This window comes from Pan paniscus, chromosome 4 (assembly GCF_029289425.2).
Source record: "Pan paniscus chromosome 4, NHGRI_mPanPan1-v2.0_pri, whole genome shotgun sequence".
Lineage (NCBI taxonomy): Eukaryota > Metazoa > Chordata > Mammalia > Primates > Hominidae > Pan > Pan paniscus.
The window spans coordinates 85,767,462-85,792,960 of NC_073253.2; the positions used below are offsets into that span (position 1 = coordinate 85,767,462).

Consider the following 25,499-nt stretch of genomic DNA (forward strand, 5'->3'; position numbering starts at 1 on the left):
TGCCTAGGGCCCATCAAAGACATAACCCAACACTGTCTACAGTAGAAAAAATTGTGGCTAAAGGATTAGCTGCTTTGAACTCCACATTGTATCAGACCTAGACCTAAATCTGTTTTTGAACTTAGTCACCTTAGAAGTGTCATGCAAAATAATTTTATTTCCTTAATGTATATATTTCTTTCCCCCCCTGAGCTTTGCACATTCTTTCCTTTTCTTATAACCCATTACATACCTATGATCCATTATGTCAATTCATGAAACGCAGTTTCTCTCTATTGTGTTTCCACAACTCATTTTAACTCCTGTCCGTGTTTGCAAACACGTACATCTGCATGCATGTACAGAACACACACACACACACACACACACACATGCACGCACACTGACGCTCTGCTCTTTCATTTGTGCCAGGTAGGATGTGGTTTCCTCCAAAAAGATTTCTCAGACCACCCGTGTTTGGATTAGGTGCTCTTTTCATGGATTCCCATTGTTAATTCTTGGATTGTGAGAACCACTTCAATTTTGTTTACATTTTACAGATTCCACACAACAGAATTCATGGCTCCATTGAGATAGAGCTCCATAGACATTGCTGAAGGAATAATTCTCAGCATCAATGACCCTATTTATAGAAAGAAAATCCCAAACTTGCTCTGTTGAGATGTGAAGAAAAAAAACACAATGATTTCTTCAATAACTGGTTCACTGAGGTGCTCACTGTATTATAGCTCAATAATTGAAGGATTTACACAACTAATAACATGTTTTGGATTCTATATTCTATATTTTGGGATTGATCCCTTTAAGAATCAAAAAATGGATATTAGAAAATGAGGAATAAGTCTTGTATTGTCTTTTTTGGTAAGTTGAAAACTACAATGTAAGTATAATTTAGAATTGAGTCGCATTTTAAAAAATAAAGAATTAATTACAGTCTGGCCCCTTTCTGCCCTCAGGAAAATGAAATTTAACTAATGGAACATTATTCCAATTTTATATTTCAGCTACACATGCATAATTTAGGAGATAATCCTTTTTTTATAAAATGGGACTACACATAGAGATAAGACGGGCCATCTAAAAGTGGGTTTTTAGTATTGTGCAAATATTAAACCATAATTAGAGTCAAAAATTAGTGCTGATAAGTTTTTTTCTGCTTCTTATTCTTAACCTTGACTGTCTCACAAATACATGCCACAAAGACTTGTCTTATGATTCCTGTGCTTATCCTTGCGTAAAGATCTATATTTATGCATTTAAGGAGATTGTTAATGGCCAATCTTATATCTCTATGTTTATACTTTTGATTGCTTTTCACAAATGAGTGTCATGTATATTTTTGCACCTTCAGGTATAACAGCAGAAACATATTTTGCAGAACAGTTTATGCCAGTCTGATGCATGTTCTACACATTCTCATAGTTGAACACACTAAAGTGCATAGTAAGTTAGTTTACACACCATTCATTAGTACGTGCACAAATGGTTTTCTTAGAAGTAACTTAGAAGAAAAATAATCTTTAATGGATTCTTTCTCCAAGCTATGGCTCTTTTTCTTGATGTCCTAATAATAATGAATTAAGTGAAGAATGACAAACCATCTTGGGAAGGAAATCCTAATAATCTCCCAAACTCTCTCTTCCTATCTCTTCACCCATTGTTTTACAGAAGCAGTTCAAGTCCTGGATCAAAGAAAACTGGGTACCAGATGGCTTTTATACAAACATCTTTAAGTAACCCTCAGAGCATTCTTGCTACCATTCTCCACATAATGAAATAAATCCTAGCTACAGTAAAATGAGACTTTCAGGAGGCAGCAGGTGCAATGTCACATCTGTATTAGCACTGCTAACTTGCTTGTGGATCAAGTTACATCTGGGACTGTCACATTTGCTGCTGAGTTAAAAAGGTTGCTCAGAGAGTAGCAAGAACTCTTGGATGCTATTCTTTAGCCTATTAGCAGGGATCTTAGAGATAATGGCCACATGAAGTTATGTGCCTCATTCAACAATCCTCTTTATCCCTGCCATATGTTTTATCTACCCACTGACCCCAAATTTATATGGTTGATATCTGGTTTTGCAAATTATCACATAAAGATGTTAGCACATAGTATAGCTGGAGAGGTGTATTACCAGTTTGTGTGCAGGTCACATTCCTAGAGAATAAAACTAATTTCAAACGGTTTTGTTTGAAGGAGAATTTTAGTCTGAAAAGAATAGCAAGGACCAGAGCTTCTTGGGATTCTTCTGCATTGATAACAATCCTAGCAATGGTTGATAACTTATCTAAGACTACCAAACCTTTGTGTTGTATATTTCATTCAACACTGATATATTGATTGCCTTTTTGGTTAATGTCTTATGTGAGTTCTGTCGTGTTAAATACAAATAAGATATAGGCATAAAATGGTCCTTCACCTTTTTTTTTAAAATAAAAACAAAGCAAGTTTCTTTTGTATTGAAATGTTTTACAAATAATTATAATATTCAATCCAATTTAAAAATACTTGTTTAACACTTTGCATTATTCTCTATATTGCTAGCTTTGCATGGAAGACATAAAACCCTGCCTCAAACTTACAGTCTAAACAGAAATACATATGCAGAATACTTAAAATAGAGTGATAAATATTCAATGTAGAATTATACATTTTCTATGACAATAGAGCACAGTAGGTAATGTGTAATGAACTCTTGGATAATATGATCAAGCATATGGACTCATATTATTTGAGTCCTTAGTGTAATGCTTTGATTCAATTATCTCACATGGTGCTTTAGACTAGATGCATAAAATGGTATCAGCTGAATAAAAAGGAAGTATTTAGTATGCACTGACTCATTTTAATTGTATAAACACATCTGAAAAATTTTCCTTTATTTTTCAGTGTTGAAATGTTATTAGACTGTATTTGGTCTATGAAACTTTAAGAGGATTAAAATTGTCCATCTCCAGGGACTTTTATATCTATAATCTTTAGCATTTTCGATTACTCTTATAAATAATATATATATTTTTTATATATATTATTTAGCTGGTACATTAGGATCCTAATCAACATAATAAATTGACTGAAGAAGGACTAATTCCTTTTATTAGCCAAGAATAGATTGTAGCTTAATTGATCATCTGTGATGTGTGGAGACTTAATTAGTAATTGAGATGTGCCAAAATGCCCATTATATTATATTCTGTGATCTGCTGTTCTTGGCTGCCTATATAATAAAATTAACAGGTTATAGAGAAAATAATATTTGTGATAAGTATTTCAGAAGAATAATGAAAGTCCTGTAATTGTAAAAATGAAATGAGACCCAGTGAGACAAATGCTTTAAAATGAACATATAAAGAAAAACATAGTTTACAGCATGATTAAGAGAAAAATTGCTATCCTATCTACTGTAGCTTGAAGTAAACAAACTCTTCTGGTTAAAAAAACATGGAAAAAGGCCTTAGAGTATTTAGAAATAATGTTTTGATCTTCTGACTGCAGTCGCCATATAGCTTATATTCCCGTCATTGTAGTAGGCTACGTGTCTGGGGGCTGAAGCACTAAATAGGAAAAAGTTATAAAAACACTCTGAGGTTGATTTTAGGTTTGAGGGAGGTCTACAGCTTTGCCAGTCAAAGCACGTGGTCCACCTGCATTGGCATTATAGGTGAACATATTAGAAATGTTGCATCTTATGCCCCACTCCAGACCCACTGAATGAGAACATAGATATTTAACAAGTGACCCAGGAGTTGTGAATATATATTAAAATTGGAGGAGCACTGGTCTGAAGGAAATATGGGATTGCAGAATGGCTGAAGGATGTTTTAATAATTCTTAAAGTTCATAGGATATTCATATTAAATTATTTTTGATATTAAAATAAAGAAATATAGTTTTGAAAATATTTTCTGAAAATAAAATTAACTGGAACTGAAATTATAGAATTTCATTAATTTTAGCATTTTTAGTCAGAGAGGTAGTTTAATAATAGTTTCAACCCACCTGATTCCTTTTCATTATAATTCTGTTAATAATTTCAAGCAAGCACAACAGCTCCCTTATGTAATATTTTTATATCCTAAAATTTAGCTTTTATTTCTCATCATAAATAGCCCAACATATTTAGAGAGGCTTTTATAAATATATCAGTTAATTAAAGAGACATATACTGATACATCTGTATATACCACTTTTTACTATCGAGGAAAATTCAATATGTTTCTAATCACCTGGATATTATTCAGAATTGTATATTAGTGGGGAGATAGTTTATACATATAAGAAGTTACATATCAGGGTTGAAATTAAAACAACTAGAAGTATTGCAAAATGATGTTTTAAAAATTATCTGGTTTCAGATATTGAAATGAAATATAAAGTTTTGATGTTAATCTTCCCAGTGGTAGACATGTTCAAAAATTTTAATTGATTTGAGCCTTGGAGAAGTGGGCTTCAGAAAATTAATTTAGCTAACACCCTGTAGGATATATTTTAAATAAGAAAGATTGAGGTTAAGGAAAACGGCCGTTAGTAGTTATTGTATGCTGTTTGCATGAAATGATAATCGTTTAAAATAGTGTGATGACACACTGACAAAAAAAAAAGACAGCTGAGAGCCATAGGGTGGAAAAAGCAGCAATGCAATGCATTGACTGACCATGTAAAAGGTACACTTGGCTAAATGGAAATGCCAAAGATATTCTGTAATTTGGGTTAGGTTACTGGAAGGATGATTATTATTGATATTTATAATAAAGTCACAATGTTTTGAAATGTCTAATATGTAGGCTCCTAGTTACTTAGAACGTAACTAGGAAGAACTAACTGCAGAGAAATTAAATGTTAGATTTGTTTCATATAATTTTCTATTTTTATTTAACCGTGTCATTGTTCGAAATGTTTTTGTCAAATACTGTAGTCTTTATGTAAAATGTATTTTATATACTTTCTAATTATCTTGCATCAGTATTAAATAATGCATTTTACTGGGGATTCTTCAGGACATTTATCATTAAATAATTGAAACTAGAACAATAACAAAGGAAATGATCTCATGCATGTGGGGTCCAATTATTCAATAGCAACTTTTATAGCTATAGTCCCCACCTACTCTTTTCCAAAACATTGGTGAGTAGGCTTTTCACACTAGGGAAGGTTATAACTGTATTGAAAATGATCACCAATGCATCATAGAATTGCTGACAATTTTTAAAAATGTAAAAAGAGATGAAATGAGAATGACTGTTTCTTCAATAAGTTTTAAAGCTTTTGTAGAAGAAAGCAGAAACCCTCACTTACACAAACTCTCCCCTGCCTCTTGGGAATAGTGTACATTTCTGGAGAATACCGTCTGGCACATCCTAATACATATAAAAGCCACTATTTTGGTAAATGTTCCTATTACTTAGAATCCAATCAATTTGAGTTTCAGTGCTTTGTGATGTAAGACCATTTTATGCATCAGATAATTTCTAAACTCCAAGTAGAGTATTACATGACATATTGAAATACAATTTCCATCTATCATGCTGTACGTCTTCAGGCATTGTGGACGACTCTACTGTCATTTGATACACTCAAGGGAGACTCTGCTTCACTATTAATCTTATTTCTTTGAAACATTTATATTAACTTTTAAGTCTTCTGAATAATGAAACAAAAAGTAAAGAGATTGCTAACAAATTACTGTGGATGTAAGCATAAATGTAAAAGCAGGAGTACTTATAAGGCATTGCCATATTAGAGAAGTGAAACTCAATCCTTTTGGTTCTCAAATCACTTTTTATAACACATACTTTATTATATCCTGAAATAAAATCCATACATATTAGGAAACAAAAGACAATTGACACACACACACACACACAAAACAAAATAAGTATATTCACAATAATATAAGTGAAGAATAATATAAAAATTACTGTAATTCAAAAATATATATCTCTATACATAAATGCTTGGGCACAAAAACATATAGCAGGTAATGGTAGTCAAATATTTGCATTGACTTGCAATTCATTCATTCATTTACTCATACATTCAAATTGTTTATTGAACATCTAGTATAGACAAGATTCTTTTTTATGCACTGTGATACAGTAATGAAGAAAAGAGTAAAATTATCTTCCTACATGGGATTGTAGAAGAAAAACAGAATATGTACACAATAAATAAATAAATAAATAAAATACATGGAGTATACTGGAATATATGAAATGTCAGGGGCGGTTTTAAAGAAAGACCTGAAGGAAACAGAGGATCTAGCTAGGTGAACATCTACAGGAAAATCATTCTAGGCACAGAGAACAAGTAGGAAGTTGCTGGTTAAGGAAGGGAGCATGTAAAATATATTGCATGGTGAAGCAAGAAGGACACTGTGGCTGGAGAAGAGTCAGTTTAGGGGGATGTGGTGGAGGGTTAAAGTGAAACATGGTCAGAGAGGTGGCCAGCAGTGATGAAATTGAGTGCAGTATTATTGGACAGATTTTGGTTTCCATCACAGTGGGATAAGAAACCACTGGAGTGTTTTGTGAAAAAAAAATGACATGATCTGACTTAAATTTTAATGGATTTCTAAGGAAATCTTGTTGAGAAAATAGTGGCACGGAGGGTGTAGAGAACAGTCAGTAGGCTGTTACCATAGTCAGCCTGGGGTATAGTGGAGTTCTGGACCAGGCAGTAGAGGTAGTTAGAAGCAGATTATCTGCTAGATTTAATTATATTACAAATTGGTTCACTGTAGTAGTGATTACTTTCTACTCAAGGAAACTCTAGGTGTTCCCCAGGCTAACCTAACAGGGAAGAGAGGAGAGCACTTCAAAGGAAGGCATTCCTAGTTTTCTCATTTGTTTTGTTTTGTTTTGTTTTGTTTTGTTTTGTTTTGTTTGTGCCTTTACTTTCACCTCTGAGTAGGATTAAATTTGAAGAAATTATGCTGCTGTTTAAAAACATTAAAATATAAAATTGTACAACAGAAGGCATGATTCCTGTAGGTTATTTAAATCAGTTTTGTTTTCAAAATTATAATTTGCATTAAATTACTCTGAAAAAATTGACATGCAGAATGAACTATATCTCCTGTGTATATAGCAATGTAATTACTAAAAACTGTTAAAGTGCCAAAAGAAAAAAAAAAGCCTAATAATGTCTTTTCTTTAGAATTTGGTGGAAATAAACATTTACAATTATATTTTTGTACATTGTAGACATATTGCTAGACAAGTAATATTTCTCAAAACTATTCGTTATTGTATGAAAAATAAAGAAAATGAATGTTTTGGTTGTTATTAATAAACTATCGTCACTTTAAATTTTAAATGAAAAGTAATAATGATAATGTTGTCAACTAACTTTGTTTGTTTGTTTGTTTGTTTGAAGCTTTGGGAAACATGAACAAAACATTGATGAAATGTTGGAAACCAGTTGAAACACAGTAAAATCAACTGGGTAAAATAGCACCACTTCTCTTCATCTGCACTGGGATTTGTCAAGAAGTGAACTATGACAATACATCAATTTTTGCTACTGTTTCTATTCTGGGTATGCCTGCCACATTTCTGCTCTCCAGAAATAATGTTCAGAAGGACGCCTGTGCCACAGCAAAGAATTTTAAGTTCACGTGTACCAAGGAGTGATGGCAAAATTCTCCATCGTCAAAAACGTGGTTGGATGTGGAATCAATTTTTCTTACTTGAAGAATATACAGGATCTGATTATCAGTACGTAGGCAAGGTAAGCTTGTGTTAAAATGGCACGTGTTTATATTTGCTCTTTATATATTTTACTGATGAAAATTTGAAGGTCATCAAACCATCATTTTTATAAATCTGATTCTTTAAATCTCTCTAAAGCATTTTTGTTTATGGAACACGAATTCTAATTTGATAAAAACTGTGGAATGAATATGAAATGATAAATGCATAAATTTATTTATTAGAATTAATTCTGCCCAATAACTTATGGGTTAAAGAGGTACTCAAAACTGCAATTTTAGAATTTATGGTTAGAAAGCAATGATAGTGAGAAAGCTATATGTAAATACAGTCATTTAAATGAAAATACATATGTGTATATATATATATATTTCACATTGCTATTGAGTTCAGTGAGGAAGTAAAAACATTTCAAAGTTGTTTAATCTTCTACAGAACGAGAAAGCAAATGTCATCAAAATACGATTCAAGGACAAAAATGTTGCTTATTATAAGAATTTATTCTAGGTATGAATGTTATTTATTTTTCTTAGGTCACACTATGGGTGCATTTGTATAAAGAAAAACGAATAGGAAGAAAAGCAAGTAAAAATAGTTTAGCTATTGCAATATGAGGTGGACAGGAAGAGTTTTCATTCTACAGAATTATAAAGTTAGTGAGGATAATTAGTTGTGGTTGGAAATGAAATGAGAAGCTTAACATAAAAGTACTAATGAATGCTTTTACACACTATGTTGTATTCAGTTCAAATTTTCTTTCTTGACACTATCTGAATCTAATTGAAGTTAGATAATGCCTTAGTTGACTTGAGAGCTTACGAAAAAATTCGTTTTAATAGTCAATATTATTATTTTTATAGATTGTGAGACTATGTCAAAGGAATAAAAGGAAATTAAGTAGACTAACATAAATCACATGTTAACACTACACAATTATCATGCATACATCACTGCCTTGACAATTCTTGCATTAACCTTAACTATAATATCTTCATTCAAATAATTAAAATTGTGTGAAAGGTTTTTTCTTCTAAAAACCCTTTTTTTGAGACAACATTTTCAGTGATTTTAAAACACTGATATGTTTTGTCATATTGCACTCATTTCAGACCTTTTAAAATATCTAGTAAAATGAGAAAGATGATATTAAAGGTTAAATATCATGTTGACTAGAAAGAAAAGGAAAAGAAACAGCAACCAAAGGAATCTTACCAGAAAGCACAAAGTAGCAGGCTTTTCATAGATTTTATTGATTTAAAGCCTGGGAATAGAAAGTGAAGGTTGCTCTCATAGACAACTTTTAGTTTATGAAACTAACTGCTTAGAAAGATAATAACTGAAATCTGGGCTGTAGAAACTATAAATAGTTTTCTTTGGTTCTTCCTGTACATAGCAGTTAGCTTGTTTGCATCTATTTCCCTTCATCTAGTACTTTATGATGATCTAATAAATGTTGGTAAATTGAATTATCATTACATTATATACTCTCATAGTCAAGCTACTTCTTATTTATTTTTATTTTTATCTCATAAAATATCAACACCTTGAAATCAAGAACTGTACTTCATATCTCTTAGAGTAGTAAGAGAGTATTAAGCTCTTAGAGTAGATCTTAATAACTATTTAGCTGACTGAATCAACCTGAGTCATATTAAATTGAATTCCCTCTGCCATCTGGTGGCATTTGGCTCTTTGGCAGAGAAGACTAGTCTAGAAGTTGTAATCACTGAAGACAATTAAGTTGGTAAACTTAAGATATATGCATCTTGATATACAACTCAAATTTTATGCTTCCTACTCTGCTTTATGAAAACAAATTAGAAAACTCTTTAATGAGTATTGCTGTAAGGAATTTATGAATGTGTTCATCAGTTCTTTTCCATGTAGACTGTGCTGAACTACTAGAGTTAACAGAAATGATTTAGGTGTTGTAACTCTCACACTTCTCTGAGTCTGCTTTTAATGGCCAGAGTGTCTAGATTTTAGCTCACATTTCAATCAATTTTGTAGTTTCTGTGGTTTATTCATGTCATAATCTGTGAAATAGATGCTTTAACATTTTTTGTCTATACTATAGTATTGTATTAATTGCCTTATTTGTATTACATTAATTACTTATACAATTACAATCTTATTTAAGAGATAAACATACACATGAGGATATGACAAAAAGGCAATGTTTAACATATGATATTTTAATAAACAAACATTACAATAAATATAATGAGGCTAAAATATATTTTCCTCATGAAGTATAAAAAACTTAAAATCCCCCACATATTCTCTCCATCATTATTTATAAGGAATTTATCACAGTCATATTTTCTTTCAGAAATTATTCCAGTTTTTACATCCTTTAAAGTAGACATGTGATATGGTGATAAGTGTTTCAATGCCTCTGGGTTGGTTTAGATGTCGGAGTAATATGTGTTCCAATCACTAGACATATGGAAACGTAGTGACAGGTATCTCTCTGTAGTGGGAATATTTTGGGAGCTCACAAAGCACTCTCCCACTAGCAATGGAGAGACTTACACTGGTTTGATGAGGACAAGACTAAAAAGGACCTATGTGGAGAGGAAGAAAAAATTTTTTAAATACCTAAACAATTAGCTAACCAGACCCTAGGAAGAATTGATGCCTATAATTTCTCAGATAGAAACCCATTACTGCTATGTGGTTAAAGCAAAACGAAAATCCCATTACTGCTCATTGGGTTAAAGTAGAGAGGAGCTTAAGAAAACATACAACTGTCAATCAGAAAACCTAGAATGTGACATTGTTTTTGCCACTGTTTCTCTCCCCTTGGTTTATCAACTTCTCTTGGCCTTCAAAGGGCATGAAATCAAAGGGCATGATTATAGTGTATTATATACACTAATACACTAATACACTAACATAATATATACTATATATAGATACTAAATAATTTCTATTATTGTACTCACTTCTAATATTACATTATAAATATAAATTATATGTGTATTTAAAAACTCATTTAGAAAAAAAAATTAAGAGGAGGAGAGAGAAAGGGAGCGGAGAGTAATAAAGCCCATTGGCTAATTGTCACTGCCACAACTCCCTTTGTTTTGTAAGAAACAAAGTCAACCATGCTCAATTCAAAACATTTATTTGTTGAGATCGCCATAAATAGAAGCATTTTCCCGTAAATCATTCTGTTAAATTCATTCTAAACAAAATATATTTAGTGTAAGAGCTTTCTTTTTCCATTTTTTCCATGATCTAATCATAACACTGACCTTTAAGAATCTTCCTGTATACTGGAATTTTTTGGAATATGTAGGTATTTCCTATATACTCACTCCCCTCTCTTTATCTTCCAAGGCAAGAGCTTCACATGTTGAACTTCAAGGAACCTACTTTTGAAATATGTTACCTCCGTAGTGAAACCATCTATAAATATTTTTAAATTTCCAAATTTAAATTCAAGGAACATTGCGATTATAAACTCCTATTTTTTATTAGTTTAATATCTTTTTACATGTAGTTTCTAATCAGTTTCCTATTGCTCAATCCAGTTGCATTGAGCAGATAATTTCAAATTCTTCAGCTTCCATATCTTCAAATCTAAAGTAAATAATGATATTAAAGTGTAAAGCCTTGAATTTACTTTTAGTTGTAACAAATATGCAGTTCTAAGCAAATCACTAGTTCTATATTTACTGCACAAACTTTGTCTATATTTAATATTATAATTAGTCTCAGGTGGTAAAAAGCACGTTAAAAACAGATTTTAATCAAAACCAAAAATTGAGAAAAATCCCAAAACACCAAAAAAAAAAAAAAAAAATCAGTAACATAAAGGGGCAACCATAAATCTGATTCTAAGTCAGTAAAGTAAAATCTCTCTTGCCTTTTCCTAACAGTACTAATTTTATTTCTTAATGGGTTCTTACTTCTAAATATGCTGTCAATACTTCTAAATATGCTCTCAATTATATTCTTCCCTTCAGAGTTACCATTACTGTTTGTTTCCCACAGTGTAGACTTCTAACAAGATCTCCTGACCTCCTGCTTATGTCCAGTCTTAAACCATATATTTTTCTCCAGCCTCGTGGTCATCCTTCTCTATAGACTTGTCGGCTCCAAACACCCACTATGCATGAAGTGTTTATTCCTTCTTTCAGTAAATATATGGAGGACCTTCTAGGTACCACTCCAGTATTATGCACACAGTGGGGAAAATATAAGCTCTCTGCTCAAAGACAGCAAATAATAAGAATAACAGCAAGTTATGGGGCTCTTTTGTTTCAGATATAGCACAGACTCCAAAACCAAGAACAAAACAATAGTCAACAAATATTCCCATGTCCTATTTCTGCAGTACTTGTAAATACAGTGAAAATAAAACAGTTTGAGGGTTTTTGCTGTACGAATCAATGTTACTAAATGTTAAGATTGAAGACTCAAAAAGCATGTTTTTATTGTTTTATTGATCTGTTTATTCCTTGGGAATGTATTTTTGCTGTGAAATACCTCATAAGGAAATTATAATTGAAAATTTCTAGAGGATCTCTCTGAAACTGTAGAAACTGATCCATGAGAGACTAACTCAAATTTAAATATCAATAAAGTCCAGAAATAGCAACTGTGTCCACCAGATTAGACTGTGTCCCTTTTACTTTTGATAATATGGACACAGTCATGTCAACTGGCCACAGCTGGAGAAGGAGTAGCTGGAATGAAGTCGGAGGAGAAGCTGTTCTGACCTCCACCACTGCAGACTTCCTAGGCTAAAATAAATCTCAAGTGCACAAGTGGAAAATCTTTGCATTATATGAGAGTTCAGTATGTAGAAAACACTCTACTTCATAACTGAAATGAGACTGTTCTTGAGACTAAACGTTCCCAAGTAATTTTAAAAAATTATCCAAACATGACCAAAAGGACCTACATAAAAAACAACTGTTTACTAAATATAAACCTGCTTTTAGTGGTTAGATGGGGTAGGGGATACAGGGATATTGGGACACAGTTATTTTTTATTTGAACCATGTCCATTGCAACCATATAATGAATAGGACATGAAGAGATAAATGCATTAGGAAATTTTACTTAGAAAAATTTCTGGAAAACATTAATCAGGTTGATGTGATAGACATTGACAGAGACTCCTTTGGATTAAATGATTATAAATATCTTCCTGATGAGTGGACATTTGCATGAATATAGACATTACTTCTCTAATATGTAAAGATCACACACACATGCAAAATGTAAACCTATATTAAAATCTCTAGGGACTTCAAGTAAGAAGTAATAAAAGCATTTATAGAGGTATGTCTTGCAGAAAACTGTGATAATATTTTCAGAGCAGACCACCTCTTTGTTTTTAATTCTCAAAATGCATACAATGTATGTATCTCTCAATACAATAATATTTTAGCTAGCAGTTATGTAGGGAAAATACATGTTCAAATCTCACTATATCATTTTAGCAAAGTATTCAGGAAAATCTTGAATGCATACATTTTGCACTCAAAATTCTCTGTCATAAATTTGAAAAACTTTATTCCATCAAAATATTCAAAGTAAAATAAAACATTTATATCTATAATTTAGCCAATCATTTTTTCACATACAGAATTTTTAAAATATATAGTCAAGAATATTAAGATTATATGAAAATGGAGTCAGTGATTTTTAGTAAAAGCTCAAGAGAAATCTTGGTAAATGAAAACTGTACTAAATCTCACATAAATTTTTCTCTGCAGAAGGTATCTCAATATAATTTATCAATAATTCATATTTGCATAATTCACATAATTCACACAAGTACATGTGTAATGGCAATGAAGCATGGTTATTATTAATATGATATGAATATCTACCAGAGCTCTCTCATTTTCTTTCTTGGAGACAATACATAATTATATGTGCAATTAAATTTTGTACCCATTGTATTGAAGAATAATGCTCTTTTCTATAAAGTAAATGAAAGAGAGGGATGTTTGTTATTGTGTTTGCTCATCAATGTCTCATAATTGGCATATGTTCATATATTCATATTCTCACTTGTTTCATATGAAAGCATGAATAGGAGGGAGCACTTTAATAAGTTTCCTAAAGTAAGTTCTTAAATATTCACTTCATATAGCTAAATGTCTACATCCATTTTATTAAAGAATATGGGCTATCTTATTGTTTTACTATTATTATTATTGTTATTAATCACTGAACTGTGTTCCATGACTCCTGGTAATTTTAATTAAGAGTTAACATAGACTGGATGCGATGACTCTCGCCTGTAATCCCAGCACTTTGGGAGGCCAAGGCGGGTGGATCACCTGAGGTCAGGAGTTCGAGACCAGCCTGACCAACATAGTGAAACCTTGTTTCTACTAAAAATACAAAAGAATTATCCGGGCATGGTGGTGTATGGCTGTTGTCCCAGCTACATGGGAGGCTGAGGCAGGAGAATCGCTTGAACCCGGGAGGCAGAGGTTGCAGTGAGTTGAGATTGCCCCATTGCACCACTCCAGCCTCGGCAAAAAGAGCTAAACTCCGTCTCAAAAAAAAAAAAAAAAAAAGGAGTTAATAAAGCATGTAAATTTTCAGGTAGGTGGATTAAAATTGAGAGGGGAGCAGCAACTTTGTTAAACTATAACTTAAAACCTTTGCTTCTCTCTTTAGAGCTCCAATCCACAGTAGGCAAAGGGAATTTAATGTAAATTTCAGATTCCCCCTTTAGCAAAATTATCTCACTAACTTCATGTTTAAAAATATACTATGCATTTATAGATTACATAAAGCTATTAAATGTAGAACTTTGAATTAAAATGTTAAATCCTAGCCCAAGATTAGAGGTATATTATCAAGTAGGAAATTGAGCTGTAAGAATGTATACTATTATATCAAATTTTCTAAAGGAATTTAAATTTGGCTGCAGTTTAGCTTAACTTACATCATCAAATTTCTCAGCATTCAGTGGTGTCATTTTCAAATACCACCCCAAAAAAAGTGCAAGACGACTGAGCTTTTTCAATTTTCTTTGACACTCCTCTGTCGCTATTTGCAAGTCTGCATCATAGGCTTAGCACCAAATCTAGTTTGTTTGATTTTCCTGAGTCTAGCAGAGCGGAGGGACAGAACTGTGAATCATGAGAGGACTAGGCTTCCGCCCCTGTGATAACTGAGCTTCTGAAGGGACACAATAAAGAGAAAAAAACAAAAATCTAGGAAATGACCTTTGATTATGTTTACTCCTAGATGTAGAGAAAATCCAAGGAAAAGTATGTTTGGGCTGGGAGCGGTGGCTCACGCCTGTCATCCCGGCACTTTGGCAGGCTGAGACAGGTGGATCACCTGAAGTCAGGAGTTTGAGACCAGCCTGGACAATATGGTGAAACCCTGTCTCTACTAAAAATACAAAAAATTAGCTGGGCGTGGTAGCGGGAGCTTGTAATCCCAGCTACTTGGGAGGCTGAGGCAGGAGAATTGCTTGAACCTGGGAGGCAGAGGTTGCAGTGAGCCAAGATTGCGCTACTGCACTCCAGCCTGGGTAACAAAAGCTAAACTCCGTTGTTGTTGTTGTTGTTGTTGTTTTAAAGAAAAAGTATGTTTGTGTATTGGTGGAGGGAAGGAGACTATGACCCTTCTAGAGGCCAAAGAAGCAAAACGTTCCAAGGAATTCATGACTGATCTTGTTGAGTGATACAAACTCATTACAGGGACAGATGTAGCAATTTCGAGATCAGTGTGGACCCAGGAGAGACTAGTTGTAATAATCTGGGCAAATGAGAATAAGATGGCTTTGAGTTAGACTGGAAAAAGCCTACTTCCTAGGTTTTCAGAGTCGTATTATTAAGATTAAAAATTAAGTGGGCCGGGTGCAGTGGCTCACGTCTGCAATCCCAGCACTTTGGGAGACCGAAGCGAAGATTGCTTGAGACTGGGAGTTCGAGATCAGCCTGGGCAACATGGCAAAACACTGTCTCTACTAAAAATAGAAAAAATTATCCAGGCATGGTGGCACGTGCCTGTAGTCCCAGCTACCAGAAAGGGTGAGGTGAAAAGATCACCTGAGCCTCGGAGTTTGAGGCTGCAGTGAGCCATGATCATGCCACTGCACTCCAGCCTGGATGACAGAGTGAGACCTTGTATCAGGGGAAAAAAAAAAAAAAGGCTACATTTGAAATGATGAACAACTAGACAACTAGAAAGGTAAGATATATTATGATGTGGATAGTAAAAAGGGATGTGAGGTTGGGCACGGTAGCTCACACCTGTAATCCCAGCACTTCGGGAGGCCAAGGTGGGTGGATCACTAGGTCAGGAGATCAAGACCAGCCTGGCCAACATGGTGAAACCCCGTCTCTACTAAAATACAAAAAATTAGCCAGACGTGGTGGCACGTGCCTGTAGTCCCAGCTTCTCAGGGGGCTGAGGAAGGGGAATCCTGTAAACCCTGGAGGCGGAGGTTGTAGTGAGCCGAGATTGTGCCACTGCACTCCAGCCTGGCAACAGAGCAAGACTCTGTCTCTCTCTCTCTCTCTCTCTCTCACACACACACCAAAAAAAAAAAAAAAAAAAAAGGAAAAGAAAGGATGTGAACGTGAACATCAGGTCAGCTCACTCTTTTTGTTAAAAATTGTAATTAAATATAACTATTAAGCTCAAAGTCACCATCATACATAATCAGAAAAAAAGACATGCTAATTTAAATCACCAGTTTTTAAAAAGACCTTTCTCATCACCAGTATTTAACGTTCTTCTGGAAGAAAATATTGGTATAATTACTATCACATAAAATTTTGGGGGTACAGTTAAATGAGATATATAATATTTTGAAACTTGATGTAGCCTGATAATGATACCTTTAAAGTTTATTTTATTATTTTAGGATTTCAACAACCTCATGAGGTAGTTCCAATTATCTTTCATTTATAATTAAGAAAAAAAATGTGCCTTCATTGTCTAAGTTTTCTAGTGGTAAGAATCAAGAAAGTTGTAAAAATGGACTTCTGACCCTGAATGTATGACTCCAGGATTAGAATCAACATTATACCTCATTCGCCATTATTAAGAATATTCTTGGCCGGGCACGGTGGCTCACACCTGTAATCCCAGCACTTTGGGGGGCCGAGGCAGGTGGATCACGAGGTCAGGAGTTCAAGACCAGCCTGGCCAAGATGAGGAAACCCCATCTCTACTAAAAATACAAAAATTAGCTGGGCTTGGTGGCACGTGCCTGTAATCCCAGCTATTCCGGAGGCTGAGGCAGAAAATTGCTTGAAGCCGGGAGGCAGAGATTGCAGTGAGTGGAGACTGCGCCACTGCACTCCAGCCTAGGCAACAAAGTGAGACTCCGTCTCAAAAAAAAAAAAAAAAAAAAAGAATATTCTTACATTTATTAATATATATTACCACATCAAAACAGTTATATTTTTAAGTAGTGCACTGATTAATAAATTAGCAGATTTTTTTCTAGTTAAATACAAAACTAAGATTGCATATGTAATAGAGCTATTTTGACTATTTCACAGAAAAATCCAATTAATTTTCATAGCCATTATGTGTTTATTATTTAATTTATATTTGGAATTGATGATGCATGCACTTTATACAGAAAAAGTATACAGTTAAAACTAAGATTCTCATCTTGATCCTCAGATATCCCTAGTTTTCTTCTTTAAAAAAATATATATTTCCAGTTTTTTGTTACATATTCCAAGAGAAACATGTAAAGACGTGTGTTATCTTTTTTTTGGAAACATGGCAGTGTACTTTATGAGATGTGAGATGTTAATGGAATCTGCTTTTGTGTTTTTTTTTTTTAACTAAAAAATGTAACCTGGGACTCACTGCATTACAGTACATAAAGATGTTTTTCTCTTTTTGAGTAGCTGAATAATATTCTTTCTAATGGGTGCACTGTAATTGTTTTAACATTTTTAAAGGACGTTTAGTTTTTTTTAAAAAATTACTAATATAGCAATATGACAGGTGCTCTTTGACACAGAGTTATATCTTTAGGAAATATGACTACAAGTAGAAATGCTGAAGCATAGTCTTGAAAAGTTTTAAACTTTGATAGGGATTTTATATTACTCTCCATTGAGGTTGTTTCAACCTAAACCAATGACTAGGAAAGTAACTATTTTTCCACAACTGTAGCAAATCACTGTATCACCATTATCATTTTTATTTATTTTGGTTTATAAGTGAAAAGATTTACGAGTGACATTTTATTGTTCATGCTAAGTGAGCATGAGCATCTATGTGTTTGAAGCATTTTGCATTTTGCAAATGTGTTCAGATCCTTTGTCAATCTTTCTATTGACATGGTAGTGTTTTTTTTTTGATCCACAGTCTGTCTTTATTAATTGACCTTTATGTTTTAAAAATGTTTTAAATAATGCATATTTCAATTTACATAAAACATGTATACACTTTAACAAATAAATACAAATCAATGGATGTGTCCTCTTACCAGGCCAGGAAATGGAAAATTTCTAGCCCCCCAGGAATCCCTCTTTGTGGTGTATTAATAGCAACACCATTTTTCCTTCCAAGAGGTGCTATTAAGCTTTATTTTGTGATAATAGTGTCTGTTTTTCTTTATAGTTTGAATGTCTATATAGGTATTTCTAAATAAAATACTAGAATTTTGGCTATTTTTGAAATTTAAGCGTAATCATAGTTCAGATAATCTTTTGTCTTTCTTCTTTTGCCAAATATTGTTGTGTAGCGTATCTTTCTACATAAACGTATTTGAATTCAGTACAATCCTATTAATATGGATCACATATCAATGGATATGTTATGCAATATCAATGTGTATATGGAGTGGCCTCTTCCCCTAGTTTTGACTGTTACCAACAATGCTCCTACGATCATTTCTGTACATGTATCCTGATACTCATGTACATTAGTATATAATCTGAAGTAAAATTGCTGTTCTATAGTATGAACCTAGCTTTAATCTTTTCAGAAGTTGTCATAGTACTTTCCTAAGTTGTAACCAGTAAAACTTCCACCAGCAGTGAATGAGTTCCTGTTATTTGATGTCAACATCTTAACTTCTTATTTTTAGAATTTTTAAAATATCTTTTTTATTCTCATTTTTCTCAATATCAGTAATCTTCCATCTTTGTAATTAAGTTTTTTTAGATCAAAACATTTACTTTTTGTGTTACCAAAAATAAATCCAAGCAGATAATGAAATAAACACAATTTTTAAGGGTTCCATCCTGGGTTATCTGTTCTAGAATTTAGTAAACAGTTCAAGTTTCGGTTACTTTGACACTTCTTCTGGATGATTATAACCACGTATTGAAGTTTTTCAAGTGTTTTACCAATAGTTTCTTCAGGATGTCTATTGTTTTCTTGTGGATTGCTTCATTCACAAATTCATAACAGGCGTGGAACACCAAGTATTTTCTGGGCAATCTCTAGGTCACTCAGTCACATCACTGCATGGAAGGCAACCATCCTGTCCTCACGAAGCTTGCATTTTTAGTGAGAAATACAGGAAATTCAAAATAAACGTGAGACATATTATTCTTATAGTTGTTACAAATGTAAGTGCAATCAGAAAAGAAGAGATGTAGCAAGATAAGGAATATTGGGAATAGGGCAGAACAGGTCATGGTGATCAATGCTTCCTCACGGAGAAGGTGATATTTGAGCAAAGGACTGGAAGGAAGTGAATGAGACCAGCAGTTATCAAGGGGTTACTATTTTCATGAAGAAGAAATAATTACTGCAAATGCTTTAAATTGAGAGGTTCTAGTGAATATTTGAGGAAAGCAATGGGTCAACTGTAGCTGAACAAAGGAAGCAAGAGGAAAGTGGTAGGAGAAGAGGTAGGAAAAGAGGTAACGGGTCGGGGGGTGCCCAGAATCCCTAGGGTGTGGTAGACTGAATAATGGCCCCCAAGGATGGCCACACCCTAATCCTCACAACTGTGAGCATGTCACTTCAAATGTCTGAAGAGACTATGCAAATGTGATCAAATTAAGAATCTTGATGTGAAGCAAGTATCCTGGGTTACATGAATGATCCCAACATAACTCATGGGTCTCTGTTAAGAGTGAAGCAAGAGAGTCAATTTTAGAAAAAAGAGATGTGACAATGGAAGTAGAGGTTGAAATGATGCACTTTGGAGATGAAGGAAGGGGACACAAGCCACAGAATGCAGACAGCTAGAAAAGGCAAGGAAGCAGAGTCTCCTTTGAAGCTTCCAGAAGGAATGCAACCCTATCATCTCCTTGGTTTTAGACTTCTGACATTTAACAGCTATAAGAAAATTAATTTGTGTTGTTTTAATTCATTGGGTTTGTGGTTATTTCTTACAATAGGAATAGGAAACTAATATGTAGGGTCTTATATAAATTCTGACTTTTACTCTATGTTACATGGGAAGATACTGTAGAATTTTTAGCAGAAGGTTGATATTATACTAAGTTTTAACTAATGGATACTCGGCTTAATACCTGGGTGATGAAATAATCTGTATAACAAACCAGTAACTCATTTTTTTCTACAACAAAACTAAGGTATCATAGAATATCTTTAGTAAATTCTTCTAACCATTCATGGAAGCAATAATTCCATCTCACACAAATTATTTAAGAGAATGGAAAACATGTTGATACTGCCTATCTGATTTTATATGGTTAATATAACTTTGCCATCTAAATCCAATAAAAATAGTTAAACAAAAGGTATTTAACAGGGAAATATCTTGTATAAAAATGAATAATTTTATAAAACTCAAAAATTATATATAGTCTATATAATAATCTGTATAACAAACCCCCATGACATGGGTTTACCTATATAACAAACCTGCACAGGTACCTCTGAACTTAAAATAAAAGTTAAAAAAATAGAATTTTCACTCTGTCTTCTGGCTTTAAAGTTGATACAACAGAAATTTCTCAAGTATTATATATGGAGTTTTTGGGAGTGTTGTTAAGGATGACTCCTAAGTCAAAGATTAGCCTTAGCAACTGGAGACTATAAATCTGCTTTTATTTGAAGCTTTAGAGCATTAGGGAGAAAAAAACAGATTTCAGCTTTAGATAGAGTAAGATACATGAAGTTTTGAATTGTAAATTGGAACCTCTTAGCAGTAATTACCTTCTGTATGGTATTTAATGTCATGGGACTAGATAATATGTAAAAAATGTGAGTGTAGTGAGAGAAGAACTAGGTCCATTTTCAGGGGCAAACCCTCATTGAGACATGTGTATGGTAGAGAGAGAGAGAAGAAAAAACAATGAATGAAACTGAGAATAAATATTTCTTGAGCTGCAGGAAAACCTCTTAGAAGACAAAGAAAATGTAAGGAGAAGAGAATGTGTCAACCTTGTCAAAAGCTGCTGCTAAGTCAAGAATGAGGAGAGGTTTGAATTGACTGTTAACTTTGGTTTCCATGAGGTTATAAGTGTGCTTGATGCTTGTAATTTCATGATGTAGTGAGTCCAGCATTCTTTTTGCAGTGGATTTAAAAGGGCATACAGCGAGAAAAAGTGGAGAAAGCACATGTGAGCAAACTTTAGAAAGTCTTGCTAGAAAGGAGCAAATACGTGCAGCAGTATCTGGCAGGGAACAGTGTTAGTGTAATCAAGAAAAAATATATATCTATATACATAGATGTATATTTATATATACATTTTTTTTTGTTTTCCTTGTCTTTCTGCATGAATAAAGAATCTAATACAATATCGAATAAAAATATGATAGGGAGAATTCTTATTTTGTTCCTGATTTCAGAGAAAATGTTTACCATTTTACTATTAATTATAAAGTATCTTAAGGTTGTTTTTAAAGATACCTTTAGCAGAAGAAGAAATTGCCTTTTAATCATAGTGTCTTCTTTTTACTCATAAATGAATATGAAATCTTTTCATATATATTTATAACTCTATTGACCTGTTTATTTCCCCTTTAGTAAATTAACCTGAGTGATTACCTTAAATAATATTTCTCATTTGAACCAAATTTGAAGATCTGGAAGAAGTCAATATTGGTAATTATAACTTTTTAAAATTATTATCTTCCATTTGCTTGTTTAAAATTTTTGAGTTTTATAAATTTTTTCATTTTTTATGCAAGATATTTCCCTGTAAAATGCATTTTCTTTAACTCTTTTTGTTGGATTTAGATGGCAAACTTATATTAGCCACATAAAATCAGGTAGGCAGTATCAACATGTTTTCCATTGTCTTAAATAATTTCTGTGAGATGGAATTATTGCTTTCATGAATGGTAGACAGAATTCATTAAAGATATCCTATAATGCCACAGTTTTGTTGTAGAAAAAAATGAGCTACTGATTTGTTTTCTTCAATGGTTATAGAGATACTTGAATTCTCCTTGTTTCTAGCCTTAGTTTTAGTAAACCTCATTTTTAGCACTTATTAAATACTGATTTTGACAAACAAAACAGTAATGCATATATATTTGCAGAGCAGGAGTTTCCAGCAGTTCTAATGGATCAGAGTATAGCAGAAAGATATGTAGCTGGTGAATCCAGTGATTCTGAAGCAGAGATTCTTAAACCAGACTATTACTGTTTGTATGGCAAAGGCATAAAGTCTCCATGGCCAGAATCCATGTGTCTTCTGGTCATCTACAGCTAGATGAAGAAGATGAAGATGCTTCTTTCAATAAACCAACTGCTGAAGACAGGACTTGCTAAAAACATGTAATTACTTTTTAGCTTAAAAGGGTGAACTCTATGAACATTTCTGAGCCAGTTCCATGTTACCCAACTTAGGCAAAAAATAATAAAGCTTGTGAAAACCATTTTCTTGGTTACAATGTATTCATTGGCATTAAGGAAATCTTCTCATTTTGGACACCTATTTTATGAAAGATCTAGCTGCTGCCCCATTTGTTGAGCTTCACTCTTCTGCTCCCTCTGAAGGGACAATGGAAAGTGTCCTCTCCTCACCAGCACTGTGGTGGGGTGAGGCAGGTATTTGTCATCTCCATTACACATTTCCTCATAGAGACATTACAAGTGAAGGTCAGGCTCTTCAATGCTGAAGAATAGTGACAGTATGGGTTAGCATATGGAATTGGCTTCTAATGACATTTAGTTATTTAGTAGATTGTGACCGTGTTGATCATTGTGCTCTTTAACAACACTGAACAAAGATTTCAGTCCTTATTATTTGTGTGGGGCCCAGTAAAAATGGTCTTGTTATATTGTAAGGACTTCAATTTTTATAACATATATGAGAGGAGCATGGCCGTCCTATAGCCTCAGGAACAAGGTGACAGCTTAGATTCTCTCAACAGAATACAGGTTTAGAATTAATTTAGGAGTTGGAAGAAATCTAAATCTAGGAAATTCATAAATTAAATCAATTTCTAAACCAGACATATACCTGATAAGAATATTATGATGTTTGACTTATAAATTCTATATTCTTAATTATTTACTATATGTAGTGAAAGAGAAACATTAACAGATCAGTTGGTTTATCTAATATTTCCTGCCAGAGTTTATTTTACTGTCATATCTTCTTGCATGTATGCAGGCAAGGAAATGAGATGAATATTGTTGTAATAAAGAGTGATGGAAAATCTATGCAATTAAAATTTTGAAAAACGTATTAATGAACAACTATATTTTATGATACTTTCAGGTTTGTAGAAAAGTTACAGGATAGTATGAAGGTCCTGTATATCCCACAACTCACTTCCCCTCTTGCGATCATTTTCAGTTACTTTAGTACTTTTGTCACAAATAATCAGCCAATAGGTATACATTGTTATTAAATAAATTCTGTGGTTTATTCAGATTTTCATGTTTCTTCCCTAATGACCTTTCTCACCTCTAGAATTCCACCAGAAAACTATAGTGCATTTAGCCATCATGTATCCTTAAATTCTTTTATGCTGTGGAAGCTTCACAGTTTTTGTTTTTTTTTTTTAAATCACTTTGACATTGAGGTGTACTAGAGTGTTTTGTAGAATATCTCTCAGTTTGGGTTTTTTTTTTAAATATTTTAGCTAATGGACAGACTGTGGTTGTGGGCTTTGGGAGGAAGACCACTGAGGTAAAAATGCCATTCTCAGCACATCATATCATGGCATGGACAGATGTTTTCAATATTGCTCATTAGTGATCATGTTAACCTTGAAACCTAGGTAAGGTCTCCACTGGCTTGCTGCTTTCTATACTGTCCTTTTGGAAACTAGTCACTAAGCATAGTCCACTCTTAAGGGACTGCCAATTTTTCTCTAACTTTTTGAAGGGTAGATTTACAAAATTACCTGAAATTCTTGTGTAGGATATTTGTCTCTTCTCCCCTGTTCATTTATTTATTTAGTAATTTATTTATATTCACATTTACACCTGGATATTTACTTTTTGCTTTAGGTTATAATCTAATACTATTTGACTGACTTTGTTACTCAGATTGATCCAGCTTTGGCCATTGGGAACTCTGCCCTATCGTTTTGGGTTTTGAGCACTTTTACTTTCTTATTTTGAGCACTGCAAGATGTCTCAGTCTCATCTTGTATTTTCTAGCCCAGTGATCGAATAAGACATTTCAAGAAGACGTTTTTCAAAGAAAAAGATGGTGAAGAGGTTTAACCTACCAGAATTTAAGTCAAGTTACATAATAATCTTCTAAAGCACGTGGCTCTAAGTTGAAAAAACAATCTAAAATAATAAAATAAATGCTAAAAGGTGATATAAAGTATTATGAGATATCAATGTAATACACATCAGGAACAACTCAGTAATGGAAAAGTCACCCTCACCTTAATTGCTATTGTCACTAGCAATAAGGAAATTTAATTTTGGTTTATAGCTGATAAAATTGAAGAAATACAGATGAGAGATTATCACATAGAAAAGTCAAATTGTCTCTCCACATGAGAAAAATAAATGCCCTAAAATAATTAAAGTTATAAAAATACGTAAAAATGTTATTGGCAGGTTTGTAGGAAACCGATATGCAGGAATGATAGCTCTTTGGGTTAATTCAAATCAGCAGGAGTCAATATTTCAGACAATAGGTAACAAACAGTAAGTTTTTATATATTTGATCCAATAATAGCATTTTGAACATTTTGGAAGTTAATTCCAAAGAGAAAAAAAATGTTTATAGAAGTGCTATTTATAAAATATACAATAGAAACCTATTCAAACTCTCAAGAACAGAATAATGGCTAAACATTAAGATATCTAAACACACTATAAAACTTGCACAGGTATTTAAATATAAAGAATATAAAAGCACATGGAAATACTATTGGAAAGGAATATTTCCATCACTGGAAACAATGTTACAAAAAGTAAAGCAGGCACTCCTTACATTTAAGTGAACGTATGTTTGTTCATTTATATTTATTTATTCACTCATTCAATAAAAATGTTTATTTGAGAACCTCAGCTAGATGCTGAGGAAATGCTATGACCAGTGGTATCTACTTCTGGCTTTCAAAAATATTATATTTTAACAGAAACCCAAACATTTTAAAGCAATATAATAGAGCCAAGTGTTCATTAAGCATTAAGTTGATATTTAGGTAAAGTATCTTAACGTAATTCGTAAAAGATGGAAACAATAAACTACTCTAAAATTACAGACTGAGGATGCAGGAGACTTTTCTTTTTTTTCTTTTTTTTCTTTTCTTTTTTTTTTTGTTGTTGTTGTTGCCCAGGCTGGAGTGCAGTGGCGTGACCACAGCTCTCTGCAACCTCTGCCTCCCGGGTTCAAGCGATTCTCATGCCTCAGCCTCCTGAGTAGCTAAGATTACAGGTGTATGCCACCATGCCTGGCTAATTTTTATAT

The 25,499-nt window shown here is 33.1% G+C and overlaps 1 protein-coding gene across 2 annotated transcripts in view; it reads left to right on the top strand.

Moving 5' to 3' along the window:
* CDH10 (cadherin 10) overlaps nt 1–25,499 on the top strand; it is a 159,404-nt gene that overhangs the window by 44,672 nt on the left and 89,233 nt on the right. For both annotated transcript variants that reach the window (XM_003809057.5, XM_008961191.5), the window contains exon 2: nt 7,376–7,729. In XM_003809057.5, the coding sequence (XP_003809105.2) occupies nt 7,499–7,729 (231 nt within the window). In that variant the 5' untranslated portion in view covers nt 7,376–7,498. The remainder of the gene's footprint in view (nt 1–7,375; nt 7,730–25,499) is intronic.